Here is a 20,443-nt window from a genome sequence, read left to right as displayed (position 1 = left end):
AAACCTCCCAACGACAACAACAAAAAAAGGCCAGGACCAGATGGCTTCACTGATAAATTCCACCAAATATTTAAAGAGTTAACACCAATCCTCCTCACTTTTCCAAAAACTGAAAAGAACCCTTCCAAACTCATTCTATAAGGCTAGCATTATTCTGATACCAAAGTCAGAGAAAGATGCCACAAGTGAAGAAAACTACAGACCAGTATCCCAGAGGAATATTGATGCAAAAATCCTCAACACAATACTAGCAAACTTAATTCAGCAGCCTATTCAAAGCATTACACACCATGATAAAGTGAGTTTATTTCTATAATACAAGATTGGTAGAATACAAGCAAATCAAATTAGTATATCCCATTATAGAATGAAGGGGGGGGAAACACATGATTATCCCAATTCATGACGAAAACGGATTTTTACAAAACTCAACATACATCCTTTTATGATAAAAACACTCAACAAACTAGAAACAGAAAAAAATTTCCCTAACATGCTAGAGGCTATATAAACTCATAGCTGGGGTGCCTGGGTGGCTCAATCAATTAAGTGTCTAACTTCAGCTCAGGTCATGATCTTGAGGTTTGTGTTTGAGCCCCTCATCAGGCTCTGTGCTGATTGTGCAGAGTATGCTTGAGATATATTCATATTCTCTCTCTCTAGTCTGCTTGGGATATATTCATATTCTCTCTCTCTCTTTCTTTCCGCCCTCTCCTCCCTCCCGCCCTACTTGTGCACTCTCTCTTTCTCCAAATAAATAAACTTAAAAAACAAAAAAACAAAAAACCTCACAGCTAACATTATACTCACTGGTGAAGGACTGACAGCTTTTCCCCTCAGATCAGAACAACACAAGGACATCTACCCCCACCACTTCTATTATACACAGTTTTGGAAATCCTAGTCAGAGCAAATAGGCAAGGAAAGAATATAAAAGGCACCCATATCAGAAGAAGTAAAATTATTTCTGTTCACAAATGATATGTTCTTGTATGTAGAAAATCCTAATCCTATACATACATACACACACACACACACACACACACACACACACACACACACACACACCGAACAAAAAAAAATCTGTTAGAATAAATGAATTCAGCAAAGTTGCAGGATACTAGATCAACATGCAAAAATTAGTGGCATTTCTATACACTAGCAATGAAGAATCTAAAAAGAAAATTTTTAAAAACTATTCCATTTACAACAGCACCAAAAAGAAAATACTTAGGAATAAATTTAACCCAAGAGTTTTAAGACTCACACTGAAAACTACAAAACACTACTGGAAGAAATTAAAGAAACGAGTAAGTAGTCAAATGTAAAATGGTACAGTCACTGTGAAAAACAGTTTGATGTTTCCTCAAAAAGCTAACAATAGAATTACCACATCATGCAGCAATTCCACTCTTTGGGTATAAAGAACTGACAGCAGGAGCTCAGATACTTGCACAACAATATTTACAGCAGTATTATTCACAACAGAAGGCTGTGGCAATTCGAGTGTCCATGAACAGATGAACAGATAAACAAAATGTGGTTTATACATACCATGGAACATTATTCAGTCATAAAATAGAATGAAATTCTGATACATTAAGCTATAAGATGGAATGAAATTCTGATATATGCTTCAAAATGGATGAACTTTACATACATTATGCTAAGTGAAATAGGCTACTCACAAAAGGACAGATAGTGTATGATTCTACCTATATGAGGGACCTAGAATAGACAAGTTCATAAGGATAGAAGGCAGAATAAAGGTTGCTGCAGACTGAAGGGGAAGTGGAGTGAGAGCTATAGTTTAACTGGCAAAGAGTTCCTAGTGTTTGAGGTAATGAAAAAGTTCTGAAAATGGGTAGTCGTGATGGTTGCAAACAATACAAATGTACTTAATCCTACTGAATTGTAAACTTAAAAATGGTTAAAACAGTCAATTTTGTGTTATGTATAGTTTACCACAATGAAAAATAAAATAGATAACTAAAGAGCCCTGAATCTATTTAAGAAATTGAATCTATAGTTACAAACCTTTCCACAAAAAAATATCAGGGCCAGAGTGAATTCTAACTGAACATTTAAATAATAATCCATTCTAAACAAACTCCTCCAGGAAACTGAGGAAGAGTGAATACTTTCTTAGTCACTCTATGAGTTGTGCCTTACCCTGATTCCAAAACCAAAGACATTAAAGTTAAAAAACTATAGGGGCACCTAGGTGGCTCAGGAGGTTGAGTATCCAACTCTTGATTTTGACTCAGCTCATGATCCCAGGGTAGTGGGATAGAGTCCCATGTTGGGTTCTGTGCAGAGCATGGAGCCTGCTTAAGATTCTCTCTCTCCCTCTGCCCCTCTCCTCCACTCATGGGTTCTCTCTCTCTCTCAAATAAAAATATTTGTATGTACATATATGTAATTAAAAACTATAGATTAATATCCCTTATGACTACAGATGAAAATCCTAAATAAAATTTTATCATAACTAAATCAAATATGTATAAAAGAACAACACATCACATAACCAAGTGGGGTTATCTTAGGAACAAAAGGTTGATTTAACACTGAAAAAAGCAATGTGGACTTTACTACATTAAACTAAAAAAAGAAACTTCATATGATCATCTCAACAAATGCAGAAAATGTACTTAACAAAATCCAACATGCATTCCTGATAAAACCTCTCAGTAAACTAGAAACAGAAAGGAAATCTCTCAACCTGATAAAGGGCATCTATGAAAAAATACACCTAACATCTCACTTAAATAGTAAAAGACTTAATGTTTTCCCCTTTATACCAGGAATAAAAGAAGGATATCAACCCTCATCACTTCTCTCAACTTTTTTTTTTTTTTTTTTTTTTTTTTTTTTTTTTTTTTTTTTGCCAGGGCAATAAGAAATAAAAAAGTCATCCAGATGGGAAAGAAAAAGATGTAGAAATTCAATGGAATATACGGGATTAAAAAAAAATGTTCCTAGAACTATTAAGCAAGTTTAGCAAGGTTGGAAGGTACAAACTAAACATTTAAAAAATGTATTGTATTTCATGGGGCGCCTGGGTGGCGCAGTCGGTTAGGCGTCCGACTTCAGCCAGGTCACGATCTCGATCTCGCGGTCCGTGAGTTCGAGCCCCGCCTCGGGCTCTGGGCTGATGGCTCAGAGCCTGGAACCTGTTTCCGATTCTGTGTCTCCCTCTCTCTCTGCCCCTCCCCCGTTCATGCTCTGTCTCTCTCTGTCCCAAAAATAAATAAACGTTGAAAAAAAAAATTAAAAAAAAAAAATTAAATTAAAAAAAATAAAAAATGTATTGTATTTCTATATATTAGCAATTAGCAAAGGATTTTTTTAATTTTAATACCATCTTTTAATAAAAATCTATTAAATATTTAGGGCTAAATCTGACAAAAGATGTAAAAAACATATAACCACTCTGAAATTTTAAAAGACCTAAATGAACAGAGATATTTAATTTGTTCTCTGATCATAAGACTCAATATTGTTAAAAGGTTAATTCTCCCCAAATTGTTCTATATAGATTCAACTGCAATCCCTACAAAAATCCTGGCAAGCTTTTGTTTGTAAATCAACTATCTAATTATAAAAATTAATTGGGAAATGCAAAGAAACCAGAATAACCAAAATAATTTTGAAAAAAGTACAAAATTGGTAGACCAACAATATATGACTTCTAGATCTATTATAAAGCTACAGAAATGAAGATAGTAAGGCACTGACATAAAGACAAATAAATTAATGAGACAGAGTCCAGAAACAGACTCACACATATATAAACAACTGATATTTTTACAAAGGTCCAAAAGCTATGCAGTACAGAAGGGACAGTCTTTTCAACAAATGATTTTAGAACATATACACAATAGGGCAGGTGAGGGGAGGAGGAAAAAGAACTTTGATTCATATATGTTTTATACTGTACCCAAAAATTAAATCAAAATGAAGCACAGACCTAAAGTAACACATAAAACTGTAAAACATCTAGAGGAAAACATAGGGAGAAAATCATTCCAACCCTCTGTTAAGCAAAAGGTTACAACACTGAAACCATCATTTTTTTTGAGGGGGCGGGCAGCTCACAAGTGCACACACCTGGGGCAGAGGGAGAGAGAGGGAGACAGAGAGGGATGGAGGGAGGCTCTATGCCCAGTGCAGAGCCAGACACAGGGCTCAATATCATGACCATGAGACCATGACCTTAGCCAAAATCAAGAGTGGGACACTTAACTGACTGAGCCACCCAGGCGCCCCTGAAACCACTATTGATAAGAAAAAACTGACAAATTGAATTTCATCAAATTACAATTTTCTGCTTTTAGAAATTTGTTAAGAGAATGACAAGAGGAGCCACAGACTAAGAAAATACCTGCAAAGCACATATCATGTAATAAGGGACTTACATGCAGAATAAAGAACTCTCAAAACTCAACAATAAGGAAAAAAAATTTTTAAATGAACAACAGATTTACACACTTCACACACACTCAAAATACAGATAGCTAGCTAGCAAATATGAACTTTAAAGACACTCAACATCATTTATCAGTAGGCAATGCAAATTAAACTACAATGAGATTACCAAGACATACATATTGGAATGGTTAAAATTTTTAAATCTGATTGTGCTAAGTGTAATAGGGGAGGATGCAGAGAACAGGAACTTGCATACACTACTAGTGGGAATGTAAAATGATGCAATCACTCTATTAAAAAATGGATGAAAGTTAAACATGCATTTACCATATGATCCAGCAATCCTATTACTGGTCTATTTACTCTAAGGTTATAAAAATTAATATTTATATAAAATCCTGTACCTGAATGTTTATAACAGGTCTATTCATAACCATCAAAAACTGGAAACAATCCAATGTCCTATAATAAGTGGATGGATAAATCAACTCTGCAACATCCATGCAATGGAATACAACCCAGCAATAAAAAGAAACAAATGACGGGGTGCCTGGGTGGCTCAGTCGGTTAAGCATCCAACTTCAACTCAGGTCATGATCTCATGGTTCGTGAGTTTGAGCCCCGTGTTGGGCTCTGTGCTGACAGCTCAGAGCCTGGAGCCTGCTTCGGATTCTGTGTCTCCCTCTCTCCCTGCCCCTCCCCCACTCATGCTGTCTTTCTCTCTCTCAAAAATAAACAAACGTTAAAAAAAAGAAACAAATGACTGATGTGCAACAGCTTGGATATAGTTCAAAGATACTATGTTAAGTGAAAAAAAGTCTAAAAAGTTTGCATAATATATTCCATTTACATGACATTCTCAAAAAGATAAAATTATAGTGATGAAGACTGAGCAGGGGCAGTCTTCAGGGGCTAGAGGCAAGGAAAAAATAAGACTGAAAAGGCAATAAGTAGTTTTTTGGGGGATATGATGAAACTGCTTAATATCTTGACTGTGGTAATAGTTAAATGACTATACAAATTTGTATAATACACGTTAAAATTCAAAAAACCTGTATCCCCAAAAAAGTCAATATTACTGTGAGATAACTTTTAAAAAACATATGCTAGGGGCGCCTGGGTGGCGCAGTCAGTTAAGCGTCCGACTTCAGCCAGGTCACGATCTCGCAGTCTGTGAGTTCGAGCCCCGTGTCAGGCTCTGGGCTGATGGCTCGGAGCCTGGAGCCTGTTTCCGATTCTGTGTCTCCCTCTCTCTCTGCCCCTCCCCCGTTCATGCTCTGTCTCTCTCTGTCCCAAAAATAAATAAACGTTGAAAAAAAAAAAAATTAAAAAAAAAAAAAACATATGCTAGTAACAGAACATATCAAAAATATTTTCTGAAAGAATAAATTATCAGAGAACATGTATTATTTCTGCTTCTTTCCTATTTAAGATTTACTTTGGTGCTAAGTCTAAGACTGATTTTGTAAAATTTTTCCATGAGCTTTTAAAGTAATGACTTCTTCACTTAAAAGATTTGTCAATTAAGGGGTGCTTGGCTGACTTTCAGTAGAGCATACAACTCTTGATCTTGGGGTTGCAAGTGCAAGCTTCATGTTGGGTGTAGGAATTACTTAAAATAAAATCTTTAAAAAAAAAAAAGATTTGTTGATTGCGTTATGCTATTCCCCTATGGCCGCATTTGTGTCTTTTGGATTTATTTATGAAAAAGATATAACAAATCTCCTAATATAACTGTATTCTCATCATATTATTCCCTTGTGTTTTGAATTGGTTTTGGTTTTATATATATATATCATCTATGTTTGGTGCCTACTTGTTTAAGACTGTTATAACTACACTGTTAATTAATTGGGCCTTTTATTATTGTAACTGTCCTATTTCATTATGTCCAGTGCATTAACCTTAAATTCTACTTTAAATCACCTTATAGTACTGCCTCTGCTTTTGTATTGTTTACATTTGCCTGGCCCATCCCTTTATTTTCAACCTCTCATTATTTAAGTACTCCTCAATTCCATTTGACAATATAAATTATTAGGAGGCCTGGATCTATTCACATTTAATTAACTGATATATTTTAATTCTGTTGCTTCCTTCTCATGTTTAACATTTTTGGCATTCTGCTCAAACCTGTGTTTGATCCTTTTTATTTCTGTATTACTATGCTGTGATTAAAAGATTACGAAGTTAGAAGTTAGGAGGCTGGGTTCAGTCTCAGCTCTCTTACTGAGGTCTAGAAGGTGACGTCTAGATAGGCAGGAGGTTAACCTCTTTAAGTCAATTTCCCCCTTCTCATCAAGGAATATAAAACTTGCTGCTTTACCTGGGTTTTAGTTTTTTTGGTGGGAGGGAGGGTGGAGAACATCAGGGGAAGGGGACATCAAGAGGGATACTATAAGAGCTTTAAGGATCCAATGGGGAACAAGATTATAAGGACCTAGATCTCCAAATCTGAGTTTACAAACAACTTTAAAAGTATCAACAATGAAACGAGGGAAGTGCTCTGTTACCCAGAGGATAGAGTAAATATGTTTTAAGAGTTAAGAAAGAGTGGAAGCTAGGGGTGAGAAATGAAGATGTACAAACCTCATGAAGATTAAAGTCTGGGAGATGAAGAATAATGTGGGAGGCCAGGGGTTTTTGTGATGACTACTCAGAGAGGGACAAACAATAATGGTTTTAGGGCAAAAAGCAATAGCAAGTTTAAAAATGTTTGAGAGGAAAGCGGGGGGGGGGGGGGGGCAGGGGGGTGGAGGAAGGTCTTCTGAGAGAAGTAGGCTGAATTCCAAGACCCCAACTTGACTGCTGATGGACAGGAAGCTGGTAGAGGGTTGGATGGTCTTACTCCAAATGAATATCATTACCCAACAAATAAGAAATAAAGTGACAACAAAATAGCCTGGAAATTAGGAAACACATCCCTAAATCAAAGATTTCAAATGTTTGGGGCACCTGGGTGGCTCAATCAGTTAAGCATCCGACTCTTGATCTTAGCTCAGGTCCGGATCTTGGGGTCGTGAGTTCAAACAATGCAGTAGGCTCTGTACTGGGCGTGAAGCCTACTTAAAAAATAAAAATGAAAATAAAAAAATTCAAATGTTCAAAGAAAGCTAAACTGAAAATTCAAACTATCTAGCGTGCAATGAAAAAGTACTAGACACCCTACTAAAACCTATGGGGCACAGCAAACTTGTTCTTCAAGAATATCTTTATTAAATAAGGACTGAAAAGAAGGCAACTTAATACTCATCATAAGAAACTAACAAAATAAACCAAAAGAAAAGTAGGAAGAAGGAAAAAAATGAAGCAATTTCTCAAACAATTAAATAAATATGTTCCTAAGAAAAGACAGACTACAAAAACATCCAAATTTAGAAATGAAGGAAAAGCATAAACAATTAACTTAAGAGATAAGTTGGGAGGCTTTCCCAGTTCCACTCCCAAGGCTGTCCTAAGAAATAGAAAACTGGAAGAGGTTAGAATGGTAAAGAAGGGAGAAGGATCAGAATGACTCACAGGTAAAATGTAACCTCTACAGAACAGATAGTTCCAATATTGAAGCTAATAAAGACAATTTTAAAAGATAGAAAACTCTTTCATTTTATAAACCAAAACTCTTTCATTTTATAAACCAATACAACTTTAATATAAAATCCTGTTTTTAAAAAAAGAAGACTATCTTGTGTACAAAAACAGATGTAAAACTCCTAAACTATTAGTCAACATAATCCAGAAATATGTCAAAAATATGAGCAAAGACCTATCTAGGAAAGTAAGGACCCTTCCGTATTAAAAAGTCTATCAACCATTAATCGGTGCTGACAAGGCATATGAAAAAAGTCATACTCTCTCCCAATAAAACCCTTAGTAAAAGAGGAAAAAAAAATTATTTACATATGATGAAGACCATTTGTCATTATTCTAAATACAGAAATGCTAGAGCCCTTTTTATTGCTTTACTCCAATTAAAATGTTTAACTGAATGAAATTACATGAAACAGAATAGTTACATTTTTCTTCTAACTACCTAATATTTCCAAATAATTTAACAGGTTTGTGTTATGGCATTAAACAAGATATATAAAGTCACTATTTTAAATAAATTGTCATTTTGTTAAGTCAGCCCAAACCATAAGGTAACTTGTGGATGGAACAGATTTGGCCGCTTGTCCTTAGAAGCCAAACACAGGTAATATGAGGGCACATTCATTAATATTTTTAAAAGCTTAACAAGGGAGTAATAAGAATCACTGACCTAAGCCAACCAATCACAACCAAAATTTGTCTACATTGAAATGTATCAAACCTCAAACCATTTTCATATATTTTAGCAATTATGTCTTACAACCAGATTAAGGAACAGTTTGTGAGCTATCTCAAGTAGAGAACTCGTTTTAAATTTTCTAATTTTTTTATTTGAAAAAAAGTTTTACTTAAAGCACTTTTTCTACTCAAAGGTAAGTTACCTAAAACAGAGTAAATTAAAAAACAAAAACTTAAAAAATATTAAAAATAAAAATAAAAACTTTAACATGAAGCCAATTTTGCCCATGTAATCAAATTATATGAAATTAGTGTAACTAATTTCTACAAGATCTAACCGATGCTTACCATTTCAATTAGTTCTATTTATGCAGCCGATTAAGTACCATCATATGGCCTTGCCACAGCAGAAAAAGAAACTTTATGCCTTTTTCTTTCAAACACCCCTACGTAGCAAACAAAAAACCTGTTCAATATATTCTTACAATTTTGTGTATTTATTTTTATGTCAGAAATAATTACCTTGGGTTATACCTTTGTATCTGTTGCCTCATTCTATTTCTTCTTCTAAGATTCAAATACACATATGCTGAATCTCCTTTTCTGATTTCCACATCATTTTCTCTAATGTGTTTTAACATTTTTATTCACTTTGATAAATTCCACCCACTTTTTCCATTTCTAGCTTCCCTGTCCTTTATTTTGTTTTCCACAGCCTCTACTGTCCCTTGTGATCCTTCTAATTTCACCTTCATTTCAGCGATGGTTTTATTTTCTTACCTTATTTTTCTTTCTGCTCAATCAGCTTACATTGCATTTTCTCATGCGGCTACACTATCTCTTCCCTGACCTCTTCTATCACTGCTTTGTGCTCTCAGTGGTAAATACTTCCAAAAAGTGTTTTATTTATTTTTTATTTTTTTTAACGTTTTATTTATTTTTGAGACAGAGAGACACAGAGCATGAACAGGGGAGGGGCAGAGAGAGAGGGAGTCATAGCATCTGAAGCAGGCTCCAGGCTCTGAGCCATCAGCCCAGAGCCCGACGCGGGGCTCAAACTCATGGACCGCGAGATCGTGACCTCAGCTGAAGTCGGACGCCCAACCGACTGAGCCACCCAGGCGCCCCCAAAAAGTGTTCTATATTAACAAAATGGTTGGACATGATTTTCAACTCCCTTACAGAAGTATTTTTTCTGTTGAGTATGCTTTATCTGTCCTTGGTTTTTCTGCTACTTTCTTCCTTTTTGATTCTGGAAAGGTAGGAGTGGCCTTCAGCCGAAATCCTTTTGTTAATTCATCTTTAAAGGAGGTTGGGGGTTTTTTGGATAAGCTATTTGTAAGAGGTTCATGAAGAAGGCCATAGTGACTCCAGTTCTTGACCAGAAAAACTTTGTCTTGATTCAGGGTTTTACATGAGAATCTTTTTTTTTTTTTTTTTAAATTCTCAACAGCCACTGGAGACAGGCAGCCCTCAGGTTCTCAGGATGCAAAGACATCTCTTCCCCACTGCTACAGAGACAGAAAAATGCCACAAAAAAAAAAAAAAAGCCTGTTTGGCTTCATCTCCCCAACTTCTTAGAATCAAACCAGGTACAGGGAAACTCCTGCCATCAGCTTTAAAAGCCCATGTTGCTTTTGCAAACAAGGGATTTTGGTTTTGCATCTCAGGGTGGGCCTCTCGGTTTCATGAAGCATCTCTTGCTGGTTCCAAGCTCTATAGCTGTGGTATCCTCGCTCCACTTCCCACATGCAGCCTGCTTGTTCTCGCTGCTTTTGGCAGACATTCCGCCTATTTTGTGGCCTAGGGTTTTTAGCTCTCTTCTAGTTCAGTGGAATACAGCGTATGTGTGTTACTTTTTCCCTCTCTTTGTTGTTACTCTGGCCAACTGCCAGAAAGGAAAAAAAGAAAACGCCAACTTTATTGTACCATCCTTAGACTCAAAAATCTAACAAATATGTTAAAAGGATATGTTATACAAGACAAAAACTTGAGTGTCTCACCATATTACTGAAAGATAAAAGTATGCTTTCCTTACTATTTTATTGATAAAATACTAATTTTCCACAATGTGGACCTTTTACAAGGTCATTATAGCAAATGGGCTAATTGCTTTTATTTTAAAAACTCATGTGTATGTTAGTTATAACCTAAGGCAGAAAATAATCTGATGCCTAAATGTAAAAGATACTTTTCAAGACCCAGGGCCCATCTGGGGAACAAATTATGTATATACTCATCAGTATGCCACAACCTCAGTATTTGTTTTTATTTTTTTTTATTTTTTTTTAATATGAAATTTATTGACAATTTGGTTTCCATACAACACCCAGTGCTCATCCCAAAAGGTGCCCTCCTCGATACCCATCACCCACCCTCTCCTCCCTCCCACCCCCCATCAACCCTCAGTTTGTTCTCAGTTTTTAACAGTCTCTTATGCTTTGGCTCTCTCCCACTCTAACCTGTTTTTTTTTTTCCTTCCCCTCCCCCATGGGTTCCTGTTAATTTCTCAGGGTCCACATAAGAGTGAAACCATATGGTATCTGTCTTTCTCTGTATGGCTTATTTCACTTAGCATCACACTCTCCAGTTCCATCCACGTTGCTACAAAAGGCCATATTTCATTTTTTCTCATTGCCACGTAGTACTCCATTGTGTATATAAACCACAATTTCTTTATCCATTCATCAGTTGATGGACATTTAGGCTCTTTCCATAATTTGGCTATTGTTGAGAGTGCTGCTATGAACATTGGGGTACAAGTGGTCCTATGCATCAGTACTCCTGTATCCCTTGGATAAATTCCTAGCAGTGCTATTGCTGGGTCATAGGGTAGGTCTATTTTTAATTTTCTGAGGAACCTCCACACTGCTTTCCAGAGCGGCTGCACCAATTTGCATTCCCACCAACAGTGCAAGAGGGTTCCCGTTTCTCCACATCCTCTCCAGCATCTATAGTCTCCTGATTTGTTCATTTTGGCCACTCTGACTGGCGTGAGGTGATGCCTGAGTGTGGTTTTGATTTGTATTTCCCTGATAAGGAGCGACGCTGAACATCTTTTCATGTGCCTGTTGGCCATCCGGATGTCTTCTTTAGAGAAGTGTCTATTCATGTTTTCTGCCCATTTCTTCACTGGGTTATTTGTTTTTCGGGTGTGGAGTTTGGTGAGCTCTTTATAGATTTTGGATACTAGCCCTTTGTCCGATATGTCATTTGCGAATATCTTTTCCCATTCCGTTGGTTGCCTTTTCGTTTTGTTGGTTGTTTCCTTTGCTGTGCAGAAGCTTTTTATCTTCATAAGGTCCCAGTAATTCACTTTTGCTTTTAATTCCCTTGCCTTTGGGGATGTGTCGAGTAAGAGATTGCTACGGCTGAGGTCAGAGAGGTCTTTTCCTGCTTTCTCCTCTAAGGTTTTGATGGTTTCCTGTCTCACATTTAGGTCCTTTATCCATTTTGAGTTTATTTTTGTGAATGGTGTGAGAAAGTGGTCTAGTTTCAACCTCTGCATGTTGCTGCCCAGTTCTCCCAGCACCATTTGTTAAAGAGGCTGTCTTTTTTCCATTGGATGTTCTTTCCTGCTTTGTCAAAGATGAGTTGGCCATACGTTTGTGGGTCTAGTTCTGGGGTTTCTATTCTATTCCATTGGTCTATGTGTCTGGTTTTGTGCCAAGTATTTGTTTTTAAAGCAAAGTCTTTTTAATAGTAAGGACAACACATAATTTATCATACTCCCCAGATTCCAATCGGGTTTGAAATGAGGACAGATGGCTTTATATTATATATGGATCATTCCCTGAGTAAAATTTTAACTCTAGGCAAATTTATTTTTCTGCCAGTTACTACCCTTCTCCTCACTATCCATTGTTAGGCCTGTTCTGAGTGAAATGAAGTTTTACTACCAATTTTTTAAAGGAACAAGTAATATATAAAAGCCAAATTAAAATGGATTTTAAGTTACTAGTGTTTTAAATTTTGTTTAATGTTTTTATTTTATTTTTGAGAGTGAGAGACAGAGCGTGAGCCAGGGAGGGGCACAGAGAGAGGGAGACACAGAATCTGAAGCAGGCTCCAGGCTCTGAGCTGTCAGCCCAGAGCCCAACGCGGGGCTTGAACTCACAAACCATGAGATCATGACCTGAGCCAAGGTTCGATGCTTAACCGACTAAGCCACCCAGGTGCCCCTAAATTACTAGTGTTTTAAATGACTCCTTTTCACACACATAAAAGTAAATCAGTAAATGTTAATATGCCACACAGAAGCTAAGTAATGCTTGGTATAACTGACTAAACATTTAGAGGCACTGTGAGTACATATTGATAGAAAGAAACAAAAAAGAGACCTCCTCCTTACAGAATTGTAAATAAGAAATGTAGATGGAATGATGGGACTTGAAAAATCACCGTTTGATAACCACCACAGTTAGAATGACAGAATGACACTTCATAGTAAAGAAATTTGGCATATGTCACTTTAAGTAACCTAAATCCCATCACAGGAATGGTACAAATATCCACCATGCTCTGAGAAACACTTTGAAGAATTCCTGTCAAAAAAGCATAACCTGAATCTAACCATGAGGATACTTTGGACAAATGCAATTGAAGGATATTCTACAATGTAAGTGACCTGTAAGAACTCCAAAAATGTCAAAGCCATGAAAGACAAAGAAAGACTGGAGAGAAATGACAACTAAATTGTGTGTGATCCTGGACTGGATCCTGGACCAGAAACAAAACATAGTTTTTTCTTTTTTTTTCTAAATAAGACATTAGGGAGACAATTAATGAAATCTGTCTATATAGAGTAGAATTGTACCCATCTTCATTTAGGAAATACACACCAAAGTATTTAGAGGTTAATCATATCTCCATTTTTATTCTCAATTAAAAAAAAAAAAAAAACAAGAATACTGGTATGTGTATGTAAAGGAAGAATGACAAAGCATATGTTTAAAGCATAAATATTAATGTTTGGGGCTATGCAAAAATTCTTGTACTATTTTTATAACCTTTCTCTAAGTATGAAATTATTTAACATTTGAAAAAAAAGGAAACAAAAATAAATCTACACACACAATAAATGAAAACAAATAAAGCCAGTTAAGAGAAACTCATTTTCCCTAATAATAATGCTAGGATCGTATTTACTACATTCTGCTCATCAGATCATGAAATTTTAGAGCTGTAAGAAAAATGTATTATCTCTCTGAAAACAGTGAAGTTAAAGGACTTGCTCAAAATCTAGACAACTGGTTCAAGGCAGAGCCAAGACTACTATCCCGCTCTGACTCAGCTCTTTCACATACTGCACGCTGTCTCTTGATACTTTTCTACTGTCATCTACTCCCTAAACCTGTGACACACCAAAATATTTAGCTCTATTTTCTCATGTATTCTAGTAAGCTAGTGTAGCAAACCACTTTCAGGCAATCTAAATTTCATTTTAAAAAGTCACTTAGGTATTACTGCTTCTAACAATCTTTAACAACTAATATCAATAAACCTGTTGAGTTCAGAACATATGCAAGATACTGTAGCAAACGCTAAAAAGGCAACCAGTCTACTAGTAGGTGATACTGTTAGGTCCATGATGATAGACACCAAGTCTGCATTATTCATCATTATAACCCGACCTCTCAGGACAATGCCTGGCATACAATAAATATTCAGATAATTATATGCTGCTAAATAAAAGACAATGCATAGTACAAGAAAGAAATGTGTGTACAGATAATCATAATATCCACAGTGATAAAACAAAGTGCCATGAACCAACAAATAAAGTTAGTTTTGCTTGGTGAGATCTACAAAGGCTCCAGAAATTTAATGAAACCAAGTTGAGCCTTGAAAGATAAAGAAGACATGAAAGCAACAGACATGGAAGCAATGGGGTGGTGAGATGAAGGATAGAAGGAATCAGATAAAACAGACTGAAGGCAAGAAAATATGTGGCATTTCTATTGAATTTTTTTAATTTAATTTTTTTTAATTTTTTACATTTATTTATTTTTGAGAGACAGAGAGAGAGAGAGAGCGTGAGCAGGGGAAGGGCAGAGAGAGAGAGAGACACAGAATCAGAAGCAGGCTCCAGGCTCTGAGCTGTCAGCAGAGCCTGACGCAGGGCTCGAACCCACAAACCGTGAGATCATGACCTGAGCCCAAGTCGGATGCTTAATCAACTGAGCCACCCAGGCGCCCCTCTACTGAATTTTTAAATACAGGCTTACCTATCGTTGCTGCAAGTTCTGGATCAAAAGTATCATCTGTGAACCTCAAGAGCAGGCTAAAAGAGATGTTAAAAAGACAGATTAGAAATTTCTCTTTTTTCTTAACCATGTATTACATTTTGTTACAAATTAGACACAAATAAGAATAGCTGATGTTGGTCTGCTCCCACAAATACTGCCTCAGTGCAGGTATATAAATACTGCTTCAATACAGGTATATTAAATTATTGAAAATAATTTAATTATTTATTATTATAATAATTTAATTCCAATAATTAAATTATTGAAAAGGCAATAAAAGAATCCCAAGAGCAAAATAGTTTACTTAATATAGTCCCCATGCTCCCCTACATAATTCCCAAGTGTGAAAAGATTTGGGCTGTGTTTTGGTTTTGGTTTTGAACTGTACTGGTATGTCCTTGTGAGAAAACAGTATCGGCAAAAACATTATACTGTGACATGGACAAAAGGGGGGAAAATAAGTCTCTTGGAATACAACAAATTAATGTTTTAAGTCTGATGTGTAATCCACTCTGAATTCAAGTAAAATCATACAGGTGAGAAAATCTATCATTTTGTAACAAGTAGTAGGACTACTACCTAAGTGGGAAGAAAAGATCTAGCAAAAAGTGAGGGTAGACAGATCATACCAGAGACAGAATAACTATATTCTGGCAAATGCTAAGTAGGGTGTATGAAATCAAGTAGGCCACAGGGAGCTACTGAAAGCTTAAAAAAAAAATGGCAAGAAATGCTCTTACATTTTGAAAATGTAGAGAAAAGTTAATGACAGGAAAAAAAAAAACAAGAAAATTAACAGAAGACAACTGCCATGGTTATGGTGAGAGGTAAGGACTAAATCCAGGAAACAGTAAAGAAACTAGAAGGGAAGAGATGAAATAAAAGCAAAAGACACCATTAGGAGTACTCTAAGATTATATATCTCCCAGAATTACTTATTTAATGTAAGGTCAAGTGCCAGTGATTAAAAGCTCTTCAAAAATAAAATCTAAGCTTTTCTTAAAGCCCTGGATTTATAAAAGTAATCAATCCTCCCTCACATCATCTGCAACAATAGGACTAGATTGTTCTATTCACCTGTATGCATTAGTAAGATCAAGGAAATAGCTATCAGATGTTTGAACTAAAAAAAAATATATATATATATATATACATATATATATACACATATATATATTTCTACAGGTTGTAATTATTGCTGCTAGAGATTTTTTTTTTTTTTTTTTTTTTTTTTGTCCAGAGTATATTGCAACACATAATGGCCTTTTGGTATTCAAAATCTGGTGTTACAGGATTAACTCTCCTTTTCTTGGTTTTGCCTTCTCGTGTTTACCATTCAACCAGCACCACAAAAGTGAAACAAATTGTAGATTTTTCTACTTAACATTGAACCCTCTTGACTGTACGGTTTTTACTTCCAACATGAGTTAGGTGACTGCACTAACAAGGATCTTAAAACGCTGCACTTGTAAAAATCTTCTCTCCCCAACATTAAATTTTAAGTTAATAAAAGTGAAGATTTCACTAAAAATTTAGTTACTCATAATTTTAGAATGGAAAAGGTATGTATCCATACTCAGTCACCAAAGAAATATTATTACAAAAACATAAGAACCTTGTAGAGTAGTAGTAGCAATCATAAGACCAGAACAATACAATAATAACAACAGTACTGGCTATGATTTATTGAACATCAACAATATGCCACACACTTGAGCCAGCGGTTCTTCTTACACAATTGCTAATCCTTACAATAACACTTGCCATTAGTGGTACTTTGTCAGGAAGGACAGGGAACTGATATGGTACAAAGCAACACATTTTTACATAAGCAGAACTTAGCCAGGGGTACACTGTTAGCTGGAAATGTATTCTAAACTCTATGCTCTGCTTTCTTCAAGGCAGAGAGTCTATTTCTCCATTAGATTTTTTAAAGAATCCACAACCAGAAAATGATTAAGAACCAAAGCTCTAAAGGATGTATATTTAAGCTTTCATATTTTCAAAGTTAAAGGAGCAAAATACCCTCCACGCAAAGCGAGAGATGGAAGGAGTAACTACCACTGTATCACTGAGAGGAGACCAAGTTTCCAATAAACAGTGTGATCATAATTAGTCTGCTTTCCTAATTTACAAATGAAATTGGCCAAAAAGGATGGGGATACAAGAGGGATAGGAGAGACAGCAATTTAGATAATACAAAGTCTCTATAATCCATTCCAGTCTCTGAAACACTTCGCTACTTCTTTACTTCCCCACTGTGAGCCACAGAAGAATCTCATACATTTAACATCAGTTAAGGTTTGAGGGATTTCCATTCGAACCTCATTTTTCAAATGAAGAAATGAAGGCCTAGAGTGTTCAAGTATCACACACAAGGTCACACAAGTGGCAGCACCAGTTTCATAATCCTGATCTGACTGCTATCACCCATGCTCATTATACTCCAACAGTCTGAAATAAACTGGAAAAATAACCCACTAATTTGAATTAGTTAACATATTCTTTGTAGTGACACAACAGATGAACATAAGGGAAAGGAAGCAAAAATAAAAAACAGAGAGGGAGACAAACCATAAGAGAGTCTTAAATACAGAGAACAAGCTGAGGCTTGCTTGGAGGGATGTTGGCTGGGGGGATGGGCTAAATGGGCAAGGGGCATTAAGGAGGACACTTGTTGGGATGAGCACTGGGTGTTACAAGTAAGTGACGAATCATTAAATTCTTTTCCTGAAATCATTATTACACCATATGTTAACTAACTTGGATTTAAATTGATTAATTAATTAATTTAAATGTTTAAAAAAGATTTTTAAAAAAATTTTTTAATTAATTAATTAATTAATTTAAATTTTTAAAAAAGATGTCCTTTGTCATGCAACAATACAAGTGATGTTGCACTTCTACTAGCTCTAGATCATAGAAACTTACTGGTCAGAACAACCCTTGAAGATTGTATCCATGACAAATGTTTTTGTACTAACTCACCTTAAAAAGCATAGGCTTCTATTTTAGCAGAGTCATTTATTCTCATCCAGAAAGTGTTCAGGGGTGTTTTCCATAGTATATCACATACACCAATAGTGCTTGTCTAGTATATCTACATCTAGATAGGTATATAGACAGATGCCAACTTTCTCCCTAAACACAATCCTTTCTTGAAAGAGGAAGTTAAAGGTGTTAAAATTTTGCAGTAAGCAGCTGAAAATTCACCATTAAGTTCTTAGAAAAGCTTGGAGATTAGATCCAAACACGTTTTTTGTCTGAGGGGAGAGAAGTAAGGAAACCAGTAAATCCATTTCACAGATTTTATGCTAGAGGAAGAACCTCGATTATGTAAACACTCCAATTAACCTTCCAGAAAATTTTAACAGGGCCTAAATAGTCATCCCTCCAATACATTTAAAACAAAGGCCAACCAAACTTGTATTGGGTTGAACTGCAGAAAATGACATTTAACCATTCTTGAGTTCAAAATCAGCAATTTCATATGCCTTAACCTAAATGAGAGTCACATCTTATGAAAAAAAGAAAGGTCACGAGGCTATAGAATTCCTTTTGACAATGTTCAGTATATTAACTAACTTTTTAACCCTCAAATATAACAGATGGTGATCATGAAAAATATTGAAACCTTTAAATAACACATACACCGTACTATTTTGCTAGCCCATAGATTCATAAATTTATTCCCCGTTATGTGCCAATCCCCCACTCCAATATACACTGAGAACATTAAATGAGGAAAATTAGAAACTACATTGCCATACTTTAAAAATATATACAACTGCAGAACATATTACAGAATAAAATTTCAAACCCGTAAGCATCTAAACAAAAGGAAAACTTGATGAAGTGATTTGAACGATACGGTTAGCAGGAGGCACAGCTAAACCATGGAATTATTTACAGCTCCCGAAATGTGAATATTGTTTAAAAATCAAGACAGCCTAGACTATAAGCCAGTGATGATGATAATCATCAGATGGCAAGGATAACATTCCTTGGGGAACTCTGTTCTAAGGCTTGAATGAAATCACACCCCGCTTGCAACACCCACTGAGCCTTCCCTGACTGACATTTAACTCGAACTTACCGTCCGTTACCATCGTCCCTCAAAAAAAAGTCAAGAAAGAAAACACAAAATACTACTTTGTTCTTTTACCTCCAGATGATGTGGCAGAACGCGAGGTAACAATAACACGTTACTCTCAAGGGTGGTCCGCCGCTTCAACTAGTATCTTAGGCTAAGGTGAATTACTCAAGGGGTCAGAAGACCAAGGAGTTCTTTCACAGCTGACTCATAAAGAAACAGAAGCGGCAGCGGGGTGCACCAAAATAGGCCAGGAATGTGACCTAAGGCGTCGCGAAACTTCCCGTGCAGAGCCCTGCGTGTTCAGAGAAAGCTTGACAAAAACCAAAGCGCTGAAGTTCCAACTCAACTCGCGGGGTGAATGACAGTGAGCCTGGACCCCGGGGGCCGAGACCCGGCTTCGCGCTCCGTCTCACTCGAGCCAAACCCGCCCGCCACGCCCTAGGCTCGTCGGCAGCAAACCTGCCGACCGAGCGGCGGCCCTCGGAATTGTTTATTCCGCGCGACGCGAGGAGAAGCGATCCAGACAAGTCGGGCCTGGCACAGGCCGAGAACCGGGCGGGCACCGGGAGGACAGGGGCCGCAGGACCGCGCGGCCAAGAGGCCGGGAAGAACCCGCGGAGCCCGCTCCCAGCCTGGCCCCCCGCCTTTACCGTTCCCGTCGCGGCCCAGCAGACAGAGGCCACGGAGGCAGCAAGAGCCCCGCTGCCCTCGACACCGCCCGCAGGCTCGCCTCACCTGGACTTGCCCACGCCACTCTCGCCGATGATGAGGATCTTCAGGGTGGTCAGCACGTCCTCGTCCATCCTGACCCTACTCCGCTCTCAGCCCAGCTGGCCGCCCGTCCGGCTCAACCCTTCACCCGAGAGAAGGGCCCGCGCATGCGCACCGCTGCACGTCTGCCACCTTCCTTTCTCCCCGGGTGTTTAGGTTGCAGGAGCCCGGGTCGCCCCAGTTCCGCCTTGAGGAAGCTCTGCGTCTGCGCAAACTCAGAGTCCGAGGCGTCTTTCCGGGGAGTTTAATTCCGCCTCTGCGCAAGCGCAGAGTGGAAGAGCCGTGGGTGATTTCGCCCTGCTTTGTAGGCTGTTAGTAACCCCCGGTCCTAACCTAACCCTCCTTCAGTGGTGTACTTGGGAAAGGACTGAGTTGCAGAGCACAACGCTCTTTTATTTCAGCAGCTGCTCATAACAGCTGCATTGCAGTAAAAAAGCTTTGTGTTTGAAGACAGATTATCTTAAACCCCAACTCCACCTGATGAGGGATAGAAGCAAAAATATGTTCAACTTTAGCCCACAAGGCTGACCTATAGCCTGCATAGTTTTGATAAGGTTCAAATATGTGCTAGTTGCTACATTCTTAAAGGGTTTCATGACTGCCTGTCTTACCAATTATTAATATAGAATGG

At 37.2% G+C, this 20,443-nt stretch overlaps 1 protein-coding gene across 1 annotated transcript in view; it reads right to left on the bottom strand.

Moving 5' to 3' along the window:
• RAB18 (RAB18, member RAS oncogene family) overlaps positions 1-19,995 on the bottom strand; it is a 39,050-nt gene extending 19,055 nt beyond the window's left edge. The window contains exons 1-2 of the mRNA XM_003988192.6: positions 19,777-19,995; positions 14,925-14,980 (exon numbers count right to left, since the gene is read on the bottom strand). Of these exons, the coding sequence (XP_003988241.1) occupies positions 14,925-14,980; positions 19,777-19,844 (124 nt within the window). The 5' untranslated portion in view covers positions 19,845-19,995. The remainder of the gene's footprint in view (positions 1-14,924; positions 14,981-19,776) is intronic.
• Between the last annotated feature and the right edge of the window lie 448 nt (positions 19,996-20,443).

This window comes from Felis catus, chromosome B4 (assembly GCF_018350175.1).
Source record: "Felis catus isolate Fca126 chromosome B4, F.catus_Fca126_mat1.0, whole genome shotgun sequence".
Taxonomy (NCBI): Eukaryota; Metazoa; Chordata; class Mammalia; order Carnivora; family Felidae; genus Felis; species Felis catus.
Note: the sequence above shows the minus strand (reverse complement) of the source record. Positions and strands in the feature narration are given on the sequence as shown.